The sequence below is a fragment of the Asterias amurensis genome, chromosome 10 (assembly GCF_032118995.1).
Source record: "Asterias amurensis chromosome 10, ASM3211899v1".
NCBI classification, from domain to species: domain Eukaryota; kingdom Metazoa; phylum Echinodermata; class Asteroidea; order Forcipulatida; family Asteriidae; genus Asterias; species Asterias amurensis.
In genome coordinates this window covers 14004421-14026738 of record NC_092657.1, presented here as the reverse complement: position 1 = coordinate 14026738, position 22318 = coordinate 14004421, and the positions used below count along the sequence as shown (strand labels likewise).

General features: G+C 38.5%; 1 protein-coding gene across 1 annotated transcript; it reads right to left on the bottom strand.

The window, feature by feature from the left end:
- Nucleotides 1–92: 92 nt before the first annotated feature.
- LOC139942948 (uncharacterized) lies at nucleotides 93–16958 on the bottom strand. The gene is made up of 3 exons (XM_071939775.1): nucleotides 16829–16958; nucleotides 9852–9944; nucleotides 93–6929 (listed from the first exon to the last, which is right to left on the bottom strand). Exon 3 carries the CDS (start codon nucleotides 6917–6919, stop codon nucleotides 4988–4990), a length of 1932 nt encoding a protein of 643 aa, XP_071795876.1. The 5' UTR covers nucleotides 6920–6929; nucleotides 9852–9944; nucleotides 16829–16958; the 3' UTR covers nucleotides 93–4987.
- Nucleotides 16959–22318: the final 5360 nt, after the last annotated feature.

Sequence of the window (22318 nt, the reverse complement as noted above, 5' to 3'; positions counted from 1 at the left end):
GCTATATCAAACAACACTCCACATGACAGTTCACAATTATTTGTGTACCCGTGGTAGATAATGAGCTCCGTACATTCATGTACAGTCCAGAAGCCTTCATCACATGACCATGGACATCACGCATGATCATCACATTACCTATTATGTACACACCTGTGCTAACAACACTACTGGTGTTGATTGTGTTGTTTAAATAAAGCCAGATGATGTCAACACACCACTTGACTGATGACAATGCAAGCACTAACTAGTTGTGTCTGCTTGTTATTATACTGTGGCAGAAAGTCCGTTTTGGGGACTTATATTATCGTTATGCGTCTCGGTAAATATTTATTTTGGCAGACTATGATGGCAACACGTCCCACCTCTAATGTCATCAAACTGTGTGGGCTTACACTCTATACATGTATGTTACTTATGGTTGCTCCTATTTTGGTAATAGTTAAAACATCAAGCGCAAGTTATACAAAGAACCAACAAATAATCAAAACAAAAGCCGTGTATAATAATAAGTAGTTTGAATGGTGGATGCACATCTTGGATGGAAATAATCTCGCGTGTTCCTTTTTGAAGTCCAATCATTTGGCCAATGGACCAGTTTTAATAATTGGAGGCGGTCCCTCTATCTGTCAACCCTTTTTACAATTAAACCCTAAAAAGGAGACTGTACTTATACAGGCGACGGAGACTGTCTTTAAGCTACCGCTGCAGTGGTCGGATGCCTTTATTCAATGTTAATGCTCAATAGTTAACATACAGCCGTCTCAAACAGCGCTCTCCGCGCTCAAATCAAGCATCTGCAAGCACACAACTTCGTGTGACAAGGGTGTTTTTTTCATTCATTAATATCTTGCAACTACGACGACCGATTGAGCTCAAATTTTCACAGGTTTGTTATTTTCTGCATATGTTGAGATACACCAAGTGAGAAGACTGGTCTTTGACAACCACCAAAAGTGTCCAGTGTCTATAATATAAATTAATGATTACAATTGTTGTTATTATTTTGTTTTAATCAACACGATTCTGTGATCATCTAAATGAGCATCTTTTGAAAGCTTGTTGGAAGCAGACTTCTAGTTATATTCCCATTTCTTACGCCCTTCTGACCACGCGCAAGTAAACAAAAAATAATATAACTTGTGTTGTTTCTTAGCGACGTCACCACTTTGGGCTTATTGCATGGTCACGTATGACGTCTGCACGTTCTTACCTGACGCTACAAAAATGGTAAACTCACGTATGCTAAAAATGTGACATTTTTAAAACGCAATTTTCTGACGTTCACGTTCACGTATTTGGTCGCTTATAATAATGCTGAAGCCAAGAAGCGTACAATAGTTACCGTAATATGGCAAACATCACTTGGATAAACAATGTTCCGTATGTTCATCGCACAAATAATGTCTCAGTACCGTTCAAACTGACCAATCATGTCTCAGTACCCTTCAAACTGACCAATCATGTCTCAGTACCGTTCAAACTGACCAATGTTGGTATAAAAAATCCTAACACAACATCGTACGTGACTTGGACTTTGGCCAAGAACTTTCCAGTCAGTCGAAATCGAACAATTTTAATATTGAACATACATCAATATACATACACCATATATTCGACCTCGGGATAATTTAAAAACTGAACTAATTCTAACGCTTGAATCTCAATAAGCTTTCAACCAATAATGTGCATCCTTACAAAAAGCTGCCTCAAAAACAATAATCCGTTTTTTCCAGTCACTATTTGGTGACTGAAAAGTGATTTACGTTGACTTTCTTTTTAAATAACATACTTTCAAGGGAACGTTTACGTTTGGTTATCATTCTGTTTGCTGGAAGCTTACTGTAGCTTTCAAATGTAAAACGCATTTTGAGATTCATCTTACTTCAAAGTAATCTGGTTATGTAATAATATATCACATTCATCGCCCATTGGTTGAATCTGTCAAGAGTAAACTTTCAGTTGCATTTCTCAGAATGTGGATTCTTTTTAGGGATTATTTTCCTGCTTGGACATACGCCGGATTTCCGGCGATATCTCAAAACTGTGAACACCTTTTGCCATGCAATTTCAACAGGTCAGTTTAATTGTGTACAGTTCTATTTATATAATATTAAATCCAATCCAACGGTTTAAAATACCAAAGGTTTACTCTATCACAATGATCTTAACAGGTAGGCATATCCTGATGTGCATGTAAATACGAACTATAACCAAAGATTACAGAGCGCCGCAAGGCGCAAGATGCGGAACTGAAGCTGTATCTATTGTTGGAACGTGAAATACGCATGGGCGCCATTTCAGCAAGTGAATGTTTTGTTTCTCATTGATAGGAATTATGGTCATTATCTGCACTGATCTGCACTGATCTACTGTTGTATCAAAGGAGTTACTTGCCGAAATGGCGTCCAGTGGGATTTCACATTTCAGCCCGAGTTCTGCATCTTGCGCCTTGCGGCGTTCTATAATCTTTGTTATATACCTCACATATAGAATCCTCTAATCTGATTGGTTAAAAAGGGAGTCATGGAAAAAGCTATGCCCGCTTTTTCTTTCAAGATGACGTCATATTGACTATGCCCCGGGCATAGTCAATCGACTATGCCCGGGGCATAGTCAATCGACTATGCCCGCCCTGGAAATAATGGATCAATCTCAACACACTGTATTACGACCTTCCAACGTAGTTTTATGTGGGAAATTTGGTTGTTTGTGTTCATGTCAAACTCGCAACGTAAAATGGCTGAAGCAAGATTTCATCTCGTTGACAACCACATGAAATCAACCACATGTAAATATGTTTCTGTTGACATTGACTGATGTAGGATTTTAACTGTTATCCCAGTTGGATTGGTATATTTTGTACCCGTGTTGGATATAAACTGTTACCAACATTATTGGTATCTTCATGCGAAATGAAAGACATGATTTTGGTAAGTTATTAGTTACACTTTTTTGTATACACTTCAAAATCAAGGCCCAGTTCATGACATCTTTTAACCAATCAGATTAGAAGAATCTATATTGTTTGGTATATAAAAGTAATATTGACTGCTTATTATTCGGGGACAGTTGAAATTATAGGCCCTCGGTGATGTCAAAAACATGACTATGCCCTCAGCTTCGCTTCGGGCATAGTCATTATTTTGACATCACCTTGGGCCTATAATTTTTACTGTGCCACTCATAGCAGTCAATATTCCATACTATAACCCAGTTACTGCGCAAGCGAGCGCCCTCCATTGATCTGGACCGAAATGCATAAAGCTACTTTTTGATCAAAGCGTAGCTGAGCTGCTGAGCACAACAACATTACAAATATTGTTGGCAGTATTTTTAGCTCCAGCTCCTTCGGCTCGGACATTTATCACACGACAACGACCCTGCCTGTTTTCGGCCGGTAAAGAGCGAGTCGCTACCCTTTTATTCCATTAATAATTCATATCTAACGTGACACTTTTAATGTAATGAATAACGATCAGATAAAAAGGGTACCTTTATGTTCAGCCTTAAATACTAAATGGGTAATGGTGTGTTGAAAAGCAGCAACTGATACAGCAAGGTAAATGTGTGCGGTTATTATTAACCATTCATAAATACCTCAGACAATTTCGTTATTCCGATTGGTGGAGAGCGTGTCACGTGGGTGTGTTTAAACGGTTGATAACAACTAGCTGGAGCTGTTTCTAAACGGTGGTTTTTTTTGGATACGTTTAGGTGATCGACCTCGCCGTGCAATTTTAGTCCAAGAATAAGAGGATGCATACTACTACTTTATTACGCCTTTTAACCAAACAAACATATATATGAACGGGAATAAAAGAGTATTGACTCGTTCTTTAACTGGCGTTTAAAACATTGCAGGGTCACGGCAATGCGATAAAGACACTCACCTTCGGCTCGTGCCTTTGTCGCACTGCCACGACCCTTCCGTTCGAACGGCAGTTACAAACTAATCGCTGCCATTTTATTCCCTTATTTAAAGTAGCAACGTCAAACGAAAAATGCTAACCGGACTAAACTGTGGCAAGCAGAACACCATGTCACTTGCTTAATATAAGACTTATATCCTGCTAATTTTTTCGTAAGCCTCATTCTTAAGCAATATTTACAAAAGCTTTAATTTACACAAGTTAATTAAAGATTAATAATTGTATAACGGTAAACAACAACATAATCTGCCAACAACACAATGGTGGTAAATATTTGGTTAAGGTTAAACACAAAAAGGAATGCTCCATTTACATTGATAATCGACTGAGTAAAAACATTCAAAAGTATACCCGTAATAATACAGCTCCAAAATTCATTTAAAGGCAGTGGACACTATTGGTAATTACTCAAAATAATTATTTGCATAACATTTTCCAAGAATTTGAATTCGAGACCTCAGATTTAAAATTTGAGTTCTCGAAATCAAGCATCTGAAAGCACACAACTTCGTGTGACAATGGTTGTTGTTTTATTTCGTTATTATCTCGCAACTTCAACGACCGATTGAGCTAACATTTTCACATGCTCGTTATTTATGCATCTGTTTAAATGCACTAAGTGAGAAGACTGGTGTTTGACAATATTACAAATAGTGTCTATTGTCTTTACAAGGCTCGTGAACATAGAGTTGAGTTACAAGGCTGAGAGTTCACAAAAGACTACACTTTGGTACGGATAATACACATTTAAGCTGGAACTTTGTAGGTTAAATGCTGTTACTAAAACGTATTAAAGAAGTAAATGGGATGAAACAAAAATAACCCAATTAATTTAACCGCCAAAGCGAAGGAAGCATTTATCTGCGAAAATAGAACACTAGATTTGAACTAAACGATTGGTGGTATATTGTGATCGTAACGTTTGGCCAAATGGCAGATTGTTCGAATTTATGAGATTCATGAAGATTATAAACTATAAGTGTTAGACTTTATAAGTTGCAAATTACCTTATCATCAATAATAGTGTATCTTTGCGACCATAACGTCATCGACACTCACACGCGATGCAATATCTTGACTGAGTTCCAGTCAGCCACGATGAGGTCACCGGTAGGAGTAAACGTCATGCCTTGAGAATAAAGCAAGCCACGAGCTACACAGCCGATGTGCTCACCTGATGCATCGTAATGATGTATCTCACCGCTTCCCAAGCCACAATGAATGTATACATATATATCGCCAGCATCATCACAACACACACCAGTGGGCTTTATAGGTTTGCCTTCAAGGGAGGTGCTGATATTGAACACCTCGTTTCCCATGAAATCCACACAAACTAGTTTCATATTGACTAAGTTTGTAAATATCAGTTTCTCCCTGCTGTTAACAGATAGATAAATTGGACTGTCGATATCATCATGACGTATTGTGGAAAAAGTGGACCCATCTTTATTATGGAGGAATAGTACATTTCTACTCCAGTCAGCTAGTGCAATCCGAACTTTCTTGTCCACAACAATAGCACCCAAAACACTATATGACTGTCCTTCGACTTCATTATGTGAGGGTCTGAACTGACGAATATATCGTAGTTTAGTATCAAAAACCTTTACATCCTCTCCGTCAGTAACCAGAAGCAGGTCATCAGAGGTTACCGCAACACCGATAGGGTATTCTAGTTGTCCATCTTCTGTTGTACTTTGCACATCTTCAGATTTGAAATTACCCTCCGATGTAAATGTGATCAATACCTGTCTTAGTACATCAGCAACGACAATGTCACCGTTGCTAAAACAAGCAGCATTCACTGCCCCTTTGAACTCCCCCTCACCTTCCCCTGATTTACCAAACTCTGTCTTCACCTCCCACTTCTCTTCCAGTAGTATTTCACCGATATTCGCATCAGTGACGACATCATGACATTTGAACCCGATGAATGACTTGCTATGCTGCACTGTTTGAAACTGGAGCTCATTGTTGAATGTCAAGTTGTGCATAACCATTGGCTTAAGGTCCAGCAGCTCAAAGTCATCAGCTTGTTGCATCAAGTCGTTGACTGAAGCTACGATCTGCTCTGCACGGCTCATTTTATCGCTGTTGATGCTCTGCTTGCTGCCGAATTCCCCACCTCTCTCTATGCTGATTTGAGTGACTCTTTCTTGAAGGAGGCGAGATGCTTTTCTGATTTTCTCGACTTCCTCTTCCTCCTTAGCCACAATATCTTGAAGAGCCCGGTCGACCATGAGCTGTAATCTATGCTGTGAGTGTTTGATAGAGTCATCTACTTTTTGAAATTGCTTGCGACATTCATCAAATCTCATCAATGCCTCTTCAACAGCTTGACGATAAGTACGAATGGAGTCTTTGATTTCAGTTAGTTTGTGGTTTTGCGCTCTGTGATCAAATACCACACATTTGAGACAAACAAGTAAGTCACACGTTTCACAGTAAAAACACAGTTCCTGGTCAGTGTGTTTCCAGCATTTTGGAGAGCAAGTTTTGTTCTGGTCTCTGGATCCCTCATTTGACGACCCGGCTGCATTAACGACTCGATGATGCCTGTTCAATTTTATTTTGGCGTGGTATTCCAAACAAATCTTGCAAAAATTAGCTTCACAGTCAACACACCGTGAGACGGCTTCAAGACCTTCGTCGCATCCTTCGCAAATCGATACAAGATGGTTAATGTCCACCTCGGGACTATTCGGATTGATGACGTCATCAATAAGCGAGCTCAAAAGAAAGCAGTTGAGAAGAGCCGATGGTCCCTTAGCTGGGATTGAAGTTTTCTCTCTACACACTGGGCAAAGGATGAAATCCGTCTTCGGATCCTGTTTGTCTACAAGTTCCTGAAGACATTTTAAGCAGAAGCTGTGCTGGCAGTCCAGGATTTTCGGATCGATGAACCGAGTCAAGCAGATTGGGCATTCGATGTGTACATGTCTAATCTTGCAAGTGGTTTCAGTGTGAAGTGCAGCTTCGGCCATCTTGGTGAGACTGAAAGTAAAACGAATGCCGTTTGCAATAGTTCATACAGTCAGTGATTTTATACATTGGGTGACACAGCAGCAGACTTACCGCATAAAGAGCCGTTTGTTGAGAGTCGCGATAACTTGCGATTAGAAACGATTTCATGTCCAACAAAAACAATGGACTTTTCCCATTTACATGACAAGAATTGTTGCCTTTGTATGCCATATTTAAAGAAACTGGACACTATTGGTATTGTCAAAGACCAGTCTTCTCACTTGGTGTATCTCAACATGCACGAAATAACAAACCTGTGAAAATTTGGTCGTCGAAGTTGCGGGATAATAATGAAAAAAAAAAAAAAAAAAACCCTTGTCACACGGAGTTGTGCGCATTCAGATGCTTGATTTCGAGATCTCAAGTTCAAAAATCTGAGGTCTCGAAATGGGGGATAGCAAGTGGTTTAGCGGCAACACTTTCTCATGTTGGTACGTTGATGCCACACCTGTATTTGTCGCCGGGCTGCTAAGCAATTTCATATTATTGAGTCTTAGGTAGATAATCCCAACTTTATTGGAGGCAAGAGTGAGAGGAAGCAATATCCCCGTAAGTACTTTTAGCTTAAATTGATGTATTATTTATTATGTACTACTCTAGGTTTTACTTGCACACCCCGTATAGTTTATGACGAAATTTGATATTTAGACCCCCATTGGCATTATTCCAAATCGGTTCATTACCGGACATATATTTTGGTTCAAGATTTGTTCTTTGGAATTAGCTAAGACCTTGGGAAGTCTTAAAGTGATATATAACTTGGCATAAGATTTATTCATTGATTTTTATGATATAACTAAGGCTTTATTGTTATAAATATGTTCCATTTTTATGGAAACGTAAACCTGCCGCAATTATGTTATTTTGCAGATTGGAACGGAGATTTGCCTTATTGTATTTTGGGCAGATATTTCAAGTTGCATGATTTCACTGTATTTAAATTATGATATATTGATTTTTGGTAAGATTTATGTACAATTTGTGTAAGTTAAATTCTGGTTCTCTTTTCAACTTCCAGATAGAACCGTTCTGACTGTCGTTTTTAGTTGTATGTGAACATAACTTTCAACTGTAAAATTAGCACCCAATAAAGTAACTTATAACTTCAAATTTTGTCTCGTTGTCACTGCCTGTACAGTAGCCTTCCAACAACTCGGTTATATATGCCAGCTATTATGAAACTTTAACCTGAGTTTGATTTCGGGATGTTGACACAAACAATCGTCTCACTGGCCCTGTCGGCTTTGGCTCATACCGACCCGGTAACTGTTATACACTGCGATAATGTGGGGTGTTAAACAGGTTGACACCGTGGGTGTTGTCATAATATAGACATCGAAGAGGGAACCAAAATGTACACCACAGGGTATTAAATAACATTAAGTTATACCCAAACAACTACATTTGGTGTTTTTTTTATCACCATGTGATGTTAGTCTCGATTCTCTCTTTGGTATGTATTTTTTTATTTTTTTATTAACCCAGTTTTTGCAGTGTACAGGAAAGTTAAATCTGTGACCTTTGGTTTCCTACAACCATGTAATCCTCAACAACATTTATAAAGAGTTATGTTTCAATAGCCCAAAATAGCTTGCGTATAGCCAGTCGTAACGCGTTTTGTCAAAAGAGCGTGTGCAGTTCATTGCAAAAAGAATGGTTCAAACTGTGGCATGATCAATTTGAAAAATGTCTGATCTGTCAGTTAATAAACTGTACACTGTAAAAAAAATTGGTAAAAAAATGCCCAACCTTTTACCCAATTAAGGGCGAATAGTGAACTCCTCCAACTTTTGGGCAAAATATTACCCATCAAAGTTGGGCACTCTGATTGCCAAATAATTGGGTAATATTTCCTCATCAATAGTTGGGTATATTTTGCTAACCAACAGTTGGGTAATATTTTGTTTACCCATTTTCTGGGTATTTAATACATTATCAATAACCCACTTATTGGGCGATGATTTTATTAATGATTTAACCCTTTTAGGTGTTATCCAACAAATGGTGAATATATTTAACCCTTTGGTTTACAGTTTCTCCTGTGATACGTCATACAACCAGGCATAGAAAATATCTTTTCCACGATGGCAAACGGTAGTGAGCTGTGACCTCGACATCTCTCTCAAAATCGAGAGGGTGCTCAGTGGTTTGTAGATGCTTTGGAAGGTTAGTTTTTAACTAAATACAGTTTGTTTCCTGTTCAGTTGTTGTACACAGTCGTGACAGTTGCAGCGCAAGCACACGAATGCCACAACCGGCATTGCACATAATGGCATGATAAAACTGAAACTAAAAACTGAAACTAATTCAACAGTTGTGTCACTGTGTTGCTCGCTCTGCAACTGTCACGACTGTGCACGACTGAATAGAAAACACAACTTCATATTAAGTTAAAAACTAACCTTCAAATTGGATCTATATCTACTGGACAACCCCGCTCGTCACAGCCACTCCTCCACTCACCATGTTGGAAAATATCGCTATGTTTTTTATACCATACCCAACTTTTGGGCAACTCTTTGATCGTAGTGCGCATGATCGGATGATTTTGACCAACTAATGTGCATCATTTTAACCAACAATCAAAAGTAATTAAAATTACCCAAAAAGTTGCCCAATAAATAAGCAAAAGTGTAACCAACAGTTATGATAATTTCAGATTACGAATTATTTGCCCAACACTTGCCCAACTTTTGTTCCGCTTTTTAAACAAAAAATTGGCAAACAAAATGTTTGCCCAACAACACCAATTATTGGTTTTGTTGGGCAATTATCGACCAATAATTGTTGAAGTTACTTTGCCCAACAAATAATTTGACCAACGTTTTTGCAGTGTATTGGTCATGTGCGTTATTGAACATACCATTAGACCAATTTAAAGTAAACCCTTACCTGTTAAAGTGTTTCTACCAGTGATAACTTTGCACAGTTAAATCTCCGCTGAACTTTACAAGAGTGGATAACTGGCGGCAATAACGACGAATTCTGTAAGATAAACAACATTGATAATGTTCAAAACAGTGCACTTCTTTACCAAACCGTACTTCCAAATAATCAACTTTGTATTCGAGATTAAAGTTGTGGAAGTTTGTCCGACCACAATCATTGCTGTGAAGGTCAAATGGGTGAACGCGCACATTTTGATTGACAGGCCGGATCGGTCCATTGCGACGGACGCGGCTGCAACGTGTTTGGGAAGCAGGCATGCAAGGGCGCCTTTGGCTGCCAGCCACATCAACCCATTATGACCACGAAGCACTAGCCAAGATCGAAATTATTAGATTTGTCCTAGCCTTGCTCAAGGCAGTCGCATTATTCATTCAGAAACGCCGCCGCTGTAAACCCACCCGTATACACTGTGCTTACTGTGTGTATTCACACCGCACGACCCAACCATATACACCGTCACATCGCTCAACGCACACCGTACGACTAACTGTGCACAAGTCATTCGCACTCGTACCACTAACCTGCATGCGGAGGCCGTGCATGCGGATAGTGTACGGGGCATCGTGCGATGTGGTTACACACATTTTACGCACAGTGTATACGGTTTTATTCAGCGGTAGTTATTTTTTCGGAGTGAATAATTCGACTGCCTTGAGCAAGGCTAGATTTGTCCCGAGGGAGGAAAACCGATGGTCTGGAAAACCCTCGTGACACAACAGATAACCAACGCACAACTCAACTCGCTTATGGTCCAGGCCGGGAATCGAACGCACACGCCAACCATGCCACCATAACAAATGGTTTGATGAAACTTTGTTTCTGAGTTCAATTTGGGGATGTTAAAATTTGTCCGATAAATTTCGGTGGCTGTGGCACATACTGACCAGAGACTTCTTCAGGGGCATTTGATCAGTGACATTGGGTTTCCTATGCACACTTTTACAACAATGTGTTTTGGTTTCCCAAATAGTCTGACTACAAATTCCAGAACGCAATTCGTTACTTGAGCGTGTACTGATCCTTACAATACACTGGTCTGAATCATGATATATATTTGTTTCCACAACAATATCAACAATAACAATAACCAGTTTTTGTTGGAAGCGCTTTTCACACCCGGAGGGCGTCTCAAAGCGCTTCCAACATCATTACCCCTGGTCACTGGGCCTTAATTAAGTCCTTAAAGGGACACACCGGCTCACCGTTTACCCAATATTTAGGGGTGTAGAATCATAACTAACGTTTTTATAGATGGTTGCTGTAAAAAAAAAATCATCAAAATGTCACGTAATTAGCGAAAAATTATAAAACAAAAAAAAAGCGGTAAAAGGCCAGCGTATACGTGTTTCCAGCCGTTGCAACTGTCAACTTCGTGACATTGTCGCACAATGTTGCAAATAGACTGGTGTTTTGTTTATAGCAGCGTTTACCTATGACGCAGCATAGGGATCCATGTATTATAATCAACCAACATAAATAACAGGAGCAGGCAAATCCTTCGACGATGGAGGTAGACCTTCAAGCTTCGACGTACATCCAATGATCGTCACGAAGAACACAGAGAAATTAATATGAAGGGACAGTGACAAGTCAATAAAGCATTCCTGGCCCCAATAAACTAGGCCTACTACCGCATAGCCATGATGCAGTTTGGAATGCGATCGAGGCGTAACTCGCCCCCGACGTGCCAGGACCCAATTTCATAATGCCTGCATAGGAGCACAAGCATTTTGTTTAGCAAAAAATAGTATTGCATAGCAGAAACTAATTACCAGCCAATTTTAAATTAAATTTGAAAAATTGTAGCTGGTGCCCAACTAAATTTTTAAATAGTAAAGACATTTTGTAAGCAGTATTTTCTGCTAAACAGATGAAACTGAACAATGGACTCTGCTATTCACAGTGAAATATTTTTTTTTTCTCCGGGGAAGGGAATCTTGATGGATTCAAAAGCATCCTTGTGGGAATGTATTTTGAAACGTAAGCGTAGCTGCAAATATTGAGGCGTAAGCCTAGCTTGACTCAGGATTGAAAGCGTACATTTTGGTTATAGCGTTACTGGAACCTGAACGTATCTTGGATTGTATAGCTTGGAAGTAGCTGCGTAGCTTTGAACGTTACCATATATTTTGTAACGTAACCATATTTTGGGAACGTTAGCATATCTTGGAACGTGCGCGTAGCTGGGTATTTTGGAACGTAAACGTAGCTGCGTATGGAACGCGTTGAAAGCGTACTTTTTTTGTTATAAGAGCGTGTATAATAAGTGTAGCTTGAATCGGGGTTGAAAAAGTGTGTGTTGCTATTATAGCGTAACTTGAATGAAAGTAAGCGTAGCTGAGTAGCTGCGTAGCTTGGAACGTAACCAAATAATACCTCAACAATCTCAAAAACACTTCATTCACAGAATCACAAAAATAATGTTTTTTTTTTTGACAAAGTTATGCTTTGAGGGAATTTTGTTTTAACATTATTTTTGATTCAACCTTTTATACAAAATTCTTATTCAACTGTTCTTTTTACAATCGGGGGCTCCGTTTTTTTTTTTTTCTTCTTCTTCTTCATAAAACATTTGTTTAAGCTACTCACACAAAAACACTGTCATTGTAACAAAATGCGGTATTCCTACGTTTTGACATCATCAATCTTTTTTAATTATCCGAAAACTCCTAAAAAAAAATAAATTAGAAGCCATGAAACAGAACAGAGCATTAAATTGGAACGTTGCGATCATAGGAAATAACGGAATCGACACGAGGTGTACCGACTGACAAACCCACGATGACAAACATGTACTTTGATGTCTTGCTCCCAACCCCTCCCAAGCTCACGGCGAGACCCGCCAGCTGGGAGTTCATAGCGCCCGGGATTACACCTCCAGCCCCCCCCCCCCCCCCCCCACGAGACACGTCATGTGCAAGACGTGATATGTTCCAAGGCTTACGTTCCGATTGCTCCCATGCCGAGGCGCTGTAAAACACGCTTCCGTTGCACGGACTCTCTGAATAAGAATCTTACGTCCCTTTGGTCATAATTATTTACAATTTTTACCCGCAACCTGTAAACATAGTCTCTTTTGTCAAATATTCATAAATAACTTTAACCAAAAATTAGAACATTTGGTTTAGTAATTTATTTTTATACGGCTGTAAGTAAAGCTATCTCCGAAAGTCACGTGGGTTATCCGAACCAAAAAAGTGGTCCGGATAACCCACGTGACCTTCGTTTTTTAAAAAAATGCGTTAAAACTGCAAAATTTGATGGTTTCTTTTAGGAGCTATTCTTCTCCATTCCTGGAAGACCTTTAGAATCATGTTTCAGTGTTTTCTGTAGCCTAAATAGCCCAACGAAGCCGGTGTGTCCATTCAAACCATCTCAGCTCCCTGGTGGTGAGTACGCAGCCTGTGAAACATGTGCTACTCGGCTAAATCAATCACAAGAACCATCTCTGCCCTCACATGTACCCATTTACACCTGGGTGGAGAGAAGTAGTTTTAGTGAAGTGTCACGCACGGGCTTCGAACCCACACTCTGCTGAACAGAAGCACCAAAGATTGAGTTCGGTGCTCTTATCCACTCGGCCATGACACCCTCAACGCCTGACCTGTCAGATTTTATACTATTTGGTCGCATGTATCATTGAACATAACATAGACCGGGTGGTGTTTTTGGGCTTGCAGTAACACCTTGCTGGGTAGATTATGTTCATTGAGAAAGTGTATTGCTGAAAATTCTTCTTCTTTTTGGTGTTACCGCAAACAAATTTGATACCTCACCATGCTTTGCCTCAAATCACAAAATATCATCTTATGGACGCACCGGCTGAATTGGGCTGGTTGGACTACAATAGACTTAGATATGATTTCAAATGTCTTCAAGGAACGGGGAATAACAGGCTCTAAACAAATCATCAGATTTAGCCCTTTTTTGCATACAAAAAACCTAGAGTCGCGTGATAGTTAGAACCACAAAGTGGTTCTAATAATCACATTGACCATCCGAGTTAGTTTCCAGCCGTAGGAAAACTAACTTGCTGAACTAAATTTAATTATTTTGTTTACAATTATTCATGAGTATTAACAAAAAATACTATGCAATCAGATTATGGATACAAAATCGTAAATAATGGTCAAAAATCGAACGTAAGATTATAACATTCAGAGACTCCGTGAATAAACGGAAGCTTATTGTATCGCCCCATGGCTTGGAGCAATCGGAACGTAAGCCTTGGAGCGTACCGCCCATGCCGTGTCTCGTGGGGGCTGGAGGTGTAAACCAGGGCGCTATGAACTCCCAGCTTGCGTTGCGGGTCTAGCCATGAGCTTGTGAGGGGTTGGGAGCCATACATCAAAATACATGTTTGTTATTGTGGGTTTGTCAGTCGGTACACCACACTTGTTGAATCCGTTATTATTTTATTATGATCGCAATTTTCCAAACGTGTTTTTGTTACGAGTTTCCAGGTAATTAAAACAGATTGATGTTTTCAAAACGTAATGATACCGCTGTTTGTTATTTTGTCGGTGTTATTGTGAGAGTAGCATAATAAACAATGTTTTATAAAGATACAAATGACAAATAACGGAGCCCATCAATCGTAAAAAGGACAGGTAAATAAGAACCTTTTATAGAACGTTAAAGACTCTGGACACTATTGGTAATTGTCAAAGATCAGTCTTCTCACTTGCTGTATCTCAACATTATGTATAAAATAACAAACCTGTGAAAATCTTAAAAAGTTGCGAGATAATAATGAAAAAAAAAAAAAAAAACCTTGTCACACAAAGTTGTGTGCGTTCAGATGCTTGATTTCGAGACCACAAATTCTAAATCTGAGGTCTCGAAATCAAATTCCTTGAAAATTTACCCTTTCTTGAACACTACGTTACTTCAGAGGGAGCCGTTTCCCACAGTGTTATATACTTTACCAAACCAATAGTGTCCACTGCCTTTATTAACACAAATAATGATACAACCAAATTCCCTAAAAGTAGAGTTTTGTCAAACAAAATATTAATTTTGAATTATGTGAATGAAATGTTACTTTGACAGTTTTGAGGTTATGATTTACCTGAGCAAGTGGAAGTTATTACTCGGCTATAGTCGCCCCTCAAATAGCTGGGACTTCGAGTAGTCGCAAAACTTGAACTCCCATTGTCCAACATGCATGGCGACATACTGTTTGCAGAAGGCGCAATAAAATAAAACTCGCACTGAAAGGATTGAAGGATTGTGTCGATGATGTCTACCTGGTGGTGTTTTGTAAAAAGTTGTTGTGAATAGTCGTGAGCGACAAAAGTGGTTAACCAATTCGTTCGCGACTACTTCTATAATACATAGTCGTAGCAGCACGATTAACCGAGTGAGTTGAATAGCGGTAGTCGCGACTCGACTAAGTAATTAAAAGCAGTCACCATTTCCCTTGAGTTGTTCCAAAAGATATGGTTACTTTCCAAGATATACGCAGCTACGCTTACATTCCAATATACGCTTTCGTTCCTTCAAGTTACGCTATAATTACATAAAAAGGTACGCTTTCAATCCCGAGTCAAACCATACGCTTGCATTCCAAGATACGCAGCTACGCTTACGTTCCAAGATACGCTTTCGTTCCTTCAAGTTACGCTTTAATTACATCAAAAGGTACGCTTTCAATCCCCAGTCATGCCATACGCTTACATTCCAAGATACGCAGCTACGCTTACGTTCCAAGATATTCTTACGTTCCGTCAAGTTACGCTTTCATTTCATCAAAATGTACGCTTTCAATCCCGAGACAACCGACGCTTACGTTCCAAGATACGCCGCTACGCTTACGTTTCAAGATACACTTACGTTCTCTCAAGGACGCTTTCGAATCCCTCAAATTTCGCTTCCCTTCCCCCAATATGCTTTAAAAAGTCTTTAATATTAAAAAATAGCAAAAAATGCTGACTAACAAAAAACAACTTTACTAGGCAAAAAATTGTCCGGCACCAGCCACAAGTCCACAACATTTAAAATTAATTGAAGAAAAATTAGGCGGGTAACCAGATTCTGCTAAGCAATACTATTTTGTGCTGAGCAAACTGTTGTGCTAATACAGGCTTTATGAATTATGGCCCTTGCACGTCGGGAGCATAGCCACGATCGCATTCCAAACTGCATCATGGCAATGCAGTAGTATGCCTAGTTTATTAGTGTCATGAATGCTTTATTTACTTGTCATTGTACCACCCTGCTTTGAATTTACCTGATGCGTGTATTTATGTCGGTTGTTTATAATACAATAACACATGTAAACGTAGGCTGGATCATTATGCTGCGTCATAGTAAAACGTTGATTTAAACAAAGCACCAGTCTACTCACAACATTGCGCGACAATGTCACGAAGATTTGGCAGTTGCAACGGCTGGAAAAGCGTTTACGCTGGCTATTTTACCGCTTTGCGTTTTTTAATCATGTTTTTGCCAATTACGTGATATTTTGAAGATTTTTTTTTAAGCAACCATCTAAACAAATTTGATTTATGATTAAACACCACTTAATTGCGTAAACGGTGAGCCGATGTGTCCCTTTAACAAACAGCTAGGCGGAATGTATGGAATCGGCTGCGACTACTGCTTTCCGTGTTGGATCGAATTCGAAGACAATCTACTCCGTGGTAATGTAATATATAGAGCAAGATAATTTACCAAAAGAGTACGATAGAAAAGTCTCCTGAACTCCAACAAATCTACTCGTGGTTGTGTAATAATAGATAAAACGATCACGATTAAGAAGTCTCCCGAAATCCAAATTATACGATTTGCAGAAACTGTTTACGGAAAATCAATCATACATTGAAACAATACCATACAATGCCTCAAATCTGATACAGGCCACGTTGTACATAGAGATTTACTTTAAGTTGTAGACGTTTTTTTGACTCAATACTCACTGCGTACAGCTGGATTTCTTTGCTGATCTTTCGGAATTGGCTGATTGATGGCACCAAAAAGGAATTCTGCTCGACCAAAAAAGAAACGTTAACAGGTAGGTCTTCACAAACACTTCACTTCTTTCATAACCATAATTCCAAATAATCACTGATTAAAATTGCACTAGTTTCACACAACTGGAAAAACCCATCCGTACTAATAGCGTTCAAGGGTACAAACTCAAAGGGTCGTTTCTCAATCTAAGGTGGCCTGTTGTAACCATTGCAATTGTTGGAATATGATTCTACAAATAATGGTGAACAAAATCAATTTTGATAACTAATGATTAAATAATAAATTAGAAGGATTTGAAACTAGACGTTTCGATTAGAAGACGATCAGAGCATTCTGATTTAAACTTCCAGTTGAAACCCATGTTTCCTTTCAGAACGCGACTCAATTTTGAATTATAGTTGTATTGTGTTACCATAAACATTACTAAACTAAATAATTCATATATTTTCCTTATGATGTTGAGGTTATTAACCAAAAAAAAAACAATTAAGGGGCAGTTTACAAACAAATAAAACAAAAAGGCAACGTCATTTTAACAAATACTTGTTTCTAATCACTCTCCTATAAAATAAAAAAAAATGAAACTCTTGACCAATCTGTTGATGAACAAATTAGTTTAATAATATCAAACTAACCTTTGTGTAACAAAAAACGATTAGGGAACGGCGAGTAAAATTTCAAAATTGCATTTAGACTCTTTGGCAGTTAGCCCCCCCCCCCCCCAACAAAGCTATATCAAACAACACTCCACATGACAGCTCACAATTATTTGTGTACCCGTGGTAGATATTGAGCTCCGTACATTCATGTACAGTCCAGAAGCCTTCATCACACGACCATGGACATCACGCATGATCATCACATTACCTATTATGTACACACCTGTGCTAACAACACTACTGGTGTTGATTGTGTTGTTTAAATAAAGCCAGATGATGTCAACACACCACTTGACTGATGACAATGCAAGCACTAACTAGTTGTGTTTGCTTGTTATTATACTGTGGCAGAAAGTCCGTTTTGGGGACTTATATTATCGTTATGCGTCTCGGTAAATATTTATTTTGGCAGACTATGATGGCAACACGTCCCACCTCTAATGTCATCAAACTGTGTGGGCTTACACTCTATACATGTATGTTACTTATGGTTGCTCCTATTTTGGTACTAGTTAAAACATCAAGCGCAAGTTATACAAAGAACCAACAAATAATCAAAACAAAAGCCGTGTATAATAATAAGTAATTTGAATGGTGGATGCACATCTTGGATGGAAATAATCTCGCGTGTTCCTTTTTGAAGTTCAATCATTTGGCCAATGGACCAGTTTTAATAATTGGAGGCGGTCCCTCTATCTGTCAACCCTTTTTACAAATTAACCCTAAAAAGGAGACTGTACTGATACAGGCGACGGAGACTGTCTTTAAGCTGCCGCTGCAGTGGTCGGATGCCTTTATTCAATGTTAATGCTCAATAGTTAACATACAGCCGTCTTAAACAGCGCTCTCCGCGCTCAAATCAAGCATCTGCAAGCACACAACTTCGTGTGACAAGGGTGTTTTTTTCATTCATTAATATCTTGCAACTACGACGACCGATTGAGCTCAAATTTTCACAGGTTTGTTATTTTCTGCATATGTTGAGATACACCAAGTGAGAAGACTGGTCTTTGACAACCACCAAAAGTGTCCAGTGTCTTTAATATAAATTAATGATTACAATTGTTGTTATTATTTTGTTTTAATCAACACGATTCTGTGATCATCTAAATGAGCATCTTTTGAAAGCTTGTTGGAAGCAGACTTCTAGTTATATTCCCATTTCTTACGCCCTTCTGACCACGCGCAAGTAAACAAAAAAGAATATAACTTGTGTTGTTTCTTAGCGACGTCACCACTTTGGGCTTATTGCATGGTCACGTATGACGTCTGCACGTTCTTACCTGACGCTACAAAAATGGTAAACTCACGTATGCTAAAAATGTGACATTTTTAAAACGCAATTTTCTGACGTTCACGTTCACGTATTTGGTCGCTTATAATAATGCTGAAGCCAAGAAGCGTACAAAAGTTACCGTAATATGGCAAACATCACTTGGATAAACAATGTTCTATATGTACATCGCACAAATAATGTCTCAGTACCGTTCAAACTGACCAATCATGTCTCAGTACCCTTCAAACTGACCAATCATGTCTCAGTACCGTTCAAACTGACCAATGATGTTATAGAAAATCCTTACACAACATCGTACGTGACTTGGACTTTAGCCAAGAACTTTCCAGTCAGTCGAAATCAAACAATTTTAATATTGAACATACATCACTATACATACACCATATATTCGACCTCGGGATAATTTAAAAACTGAACTAATTCTAACGCTTGAATCTCAATAAGCTTTCAACCAATAATGTGCATCCTTACAAAAAGCTGCCTCAAAAACAATAATCCGTTGTATCCAGTCACTATTTGGTGACTGAATAGTGATTTACCTTGAATATCTTTTTAAATAACATACATTGAAGGGAACGTTTACGTTGTTTATCAGTATGTTTGCTGGAAGCTTACTGTAGCTTTCAATTGTAAAAAAAAAAAAAAAAAAAAAAAATTGAGATTAATCTTACTTCGAAGTAATCTGATTATGTAATAATATATTACATTCATCGGCCATTGGGTGAATCTGTGAAGTGTAAACTTTAAGTTGCATTTCTCAGATTGTCGAATCATTTAAGTTTTGTTTTCCTGCTTGGACATTGGCACCCTCGAGATGTCCATTGTTATAAAATGGCATGGCAAGTTAAAATCTGTATGCAAAATTGTTTTATCATTTAAAGGCAGTGGACACGATTGGTAATTACTCAAAAATAATTATCAGCATAAAACCTCGACCACTTGGTAACGAGAAATGGGGAGAGGTTGATAGTATACAACATTGTAAGAAACGGCTCCCTCTTAAGTGAGGTAGTTTTCGAGAAAGAAGTTATTTTCCACGAATTTGATTTAAAGACCTCAAGTGTAGAGTTTGAGGTCTCGAAATTGTATGCATATATTTAGATACACCAAGTGAGAAGACTGGTCTTTGACAATTACCGACAGTGTCCGCTGTCTTTAAAGAATGATACCATCAGTTACTTCAGTGAACAAACAATATTCACTTATCACGTGACAATTCCAACATAATGAATAATGATACAATTTAAAGTGTCTTTCTGTTCAGCCATGACATTAAGCAATGGGCAATGGTGAGTTTTAAAATAACAACTGATACCAAAGTAAGGTAATTGCGTGTGGTTAATATTAAGGGAATAAAATGGTAGCGACGAGCTATTAAACTGGCGTTTAAAACCGGCAGGGTCGTTGACGTGCGATAAAGGCCCGAGCCGAATGCGAGGGCCTTTATCGCACGGCCGTTTAACGAGTCACTACTATTTTCTTCCCATTCATGCGTGTTTTTGTTAAAAGGCGTTATGAAGTAAGAAAATCTGTAAAACTTATCCGTTTTCAGACGTCCTTGAGCTCTGTACGTACAGTATATTGCACGTTTTCGGATATGCATTCGAGACAGTTTTCGGATATGCATTCGTGCGCGTACAGTCTTGGTGCAAGACGTTTTTCGTTTTCCTTTCACACAAAGCGGTCAACTCACCAACAGCGCCCGCATGAGCCGTAACGAGAAACGTCGTGCATGAATACTAGCGTGTAGTATCCGAAAACAACCGGTTATAAACAGCTCCAGCTGGTTATTATCAACCGTTTAAACAACCCACGTGACGCGCTCTCCACCAATAGGTAAAGCGAAACTGTATGAGGTATTTATGAATAACCAATAAAAATAGCAACGCCCCCCAAAATGCTCACCAGACTATACTGTGGCAAGCCCAATCACCATGTAGGTCTAACTTGCATAGTCCACGATTTGCTTCCTGCTAACTTTTTGTTGAGCCACATTTTCAAGCAATATTTACAAAAGCTTTACTTTACAAAAGTTTATTAAAGATTAATAATTGTATACCGGTAAACAACAACACCATCTGCCAACAACACAGAAGGGGAAAAATTCGGTTAACTACTTGGTAACAAAAACAAATGTTCAAGTTACATTGATCATCGACTGAGTAAATAATTTTAAAATTAAATCCGTAACAAACTTCAACAAATTATTTTTATTAGAATAGAGTTACCAGAGTTCACAAAAGCGTACAAGCTGGTACGGATATTACAAATTGAAGCTTATACTTTGTAGGTTAATGTTTTCTGTTTTTTTTTTTTCACTAAATCGTGTTTATCGTATTATTTGTCGACTGCGCCCTAGCATATGTTGTACTGCTTTAAATGGGATGTCTGAAGTTAAAACTGTATGCAGAATTGTTTTAATTTTGTAAAGAATGGTTTTATAATTTACTCTTACAAATAAATAGTACTCACCCCTAAGGTTGCATTTTCAATTTTCAAAATAAGAAAAAGAAACAATAAAATAAAATAAATGGGCCTTCGTACGTTGTAAAGTTGTATTGATTCAAAATAAACGTAAGAGTTCGCAGTTACAAGCAACCCCGTTAAGATCATTTTTGACAATACTCTTTTCCTACAGTTCACCCTTGAGAAATTCGAGACCAAACTGATACCATCATCCAACTGTTGGTTTTCAGATCCCTACAACCTTTCCAGTATCTCGTGTTCATACTTCGATTTTCTGTCAAGAATATCAAAGTGGTTAATCAGATTTATTGGTTACGGTTCTTACATGAACCGTTGTCTACTCATAGTATTGTATGTTTGCATTCTGGGTGGATATATACTTTTTACCCAATTAAGGGCGAATAGTGAACTCATCCAACTTTTGGGCAAAATATTACCCATCAAAGTTAGGGACTCTGATTGCCAAATAACTGGGTAATATTTCCTCAACAGTTGGGTAATTTGTTGTTTACCCATTTTCTGGGTATTTAATACATTATCAATAACCCACTTATTGGGCGATGATTTTATTAATGATTTAACCCTTTTCGTTGTTATCCAACAAATGGTGAATACATTTAACACTTTGATATACAGTTTCTCCTGTGATATGTCATACAACCAGGCATACAATATATGTTTTTCACGATGGCAAACGGTAGTGAGATGTGACCTTGGCATCTCTCTCAAAATCGAGAGGGTGCTCAGTGGTTTGTAGCTGCTTTGGAAGGTTAGTTTTCAAATAAATACTGTTTGTTTCCTGTTCTGTTGTTGTACACAGTTGCAGCGCAAGCACACGCATACATGCCACAACCGGCGTTGCATATAATGGCGTGATAAAACTGAAACTAAAAACTGAAACTAAAAAACTAATTCAACAGTAGTGTCACTATGTTGCTCCCTCTGCAACTGTCACGACTATGTACGACTGAATAAAAAAAAAAAAAAATCATATTTAGTTAAAGACTAACCTT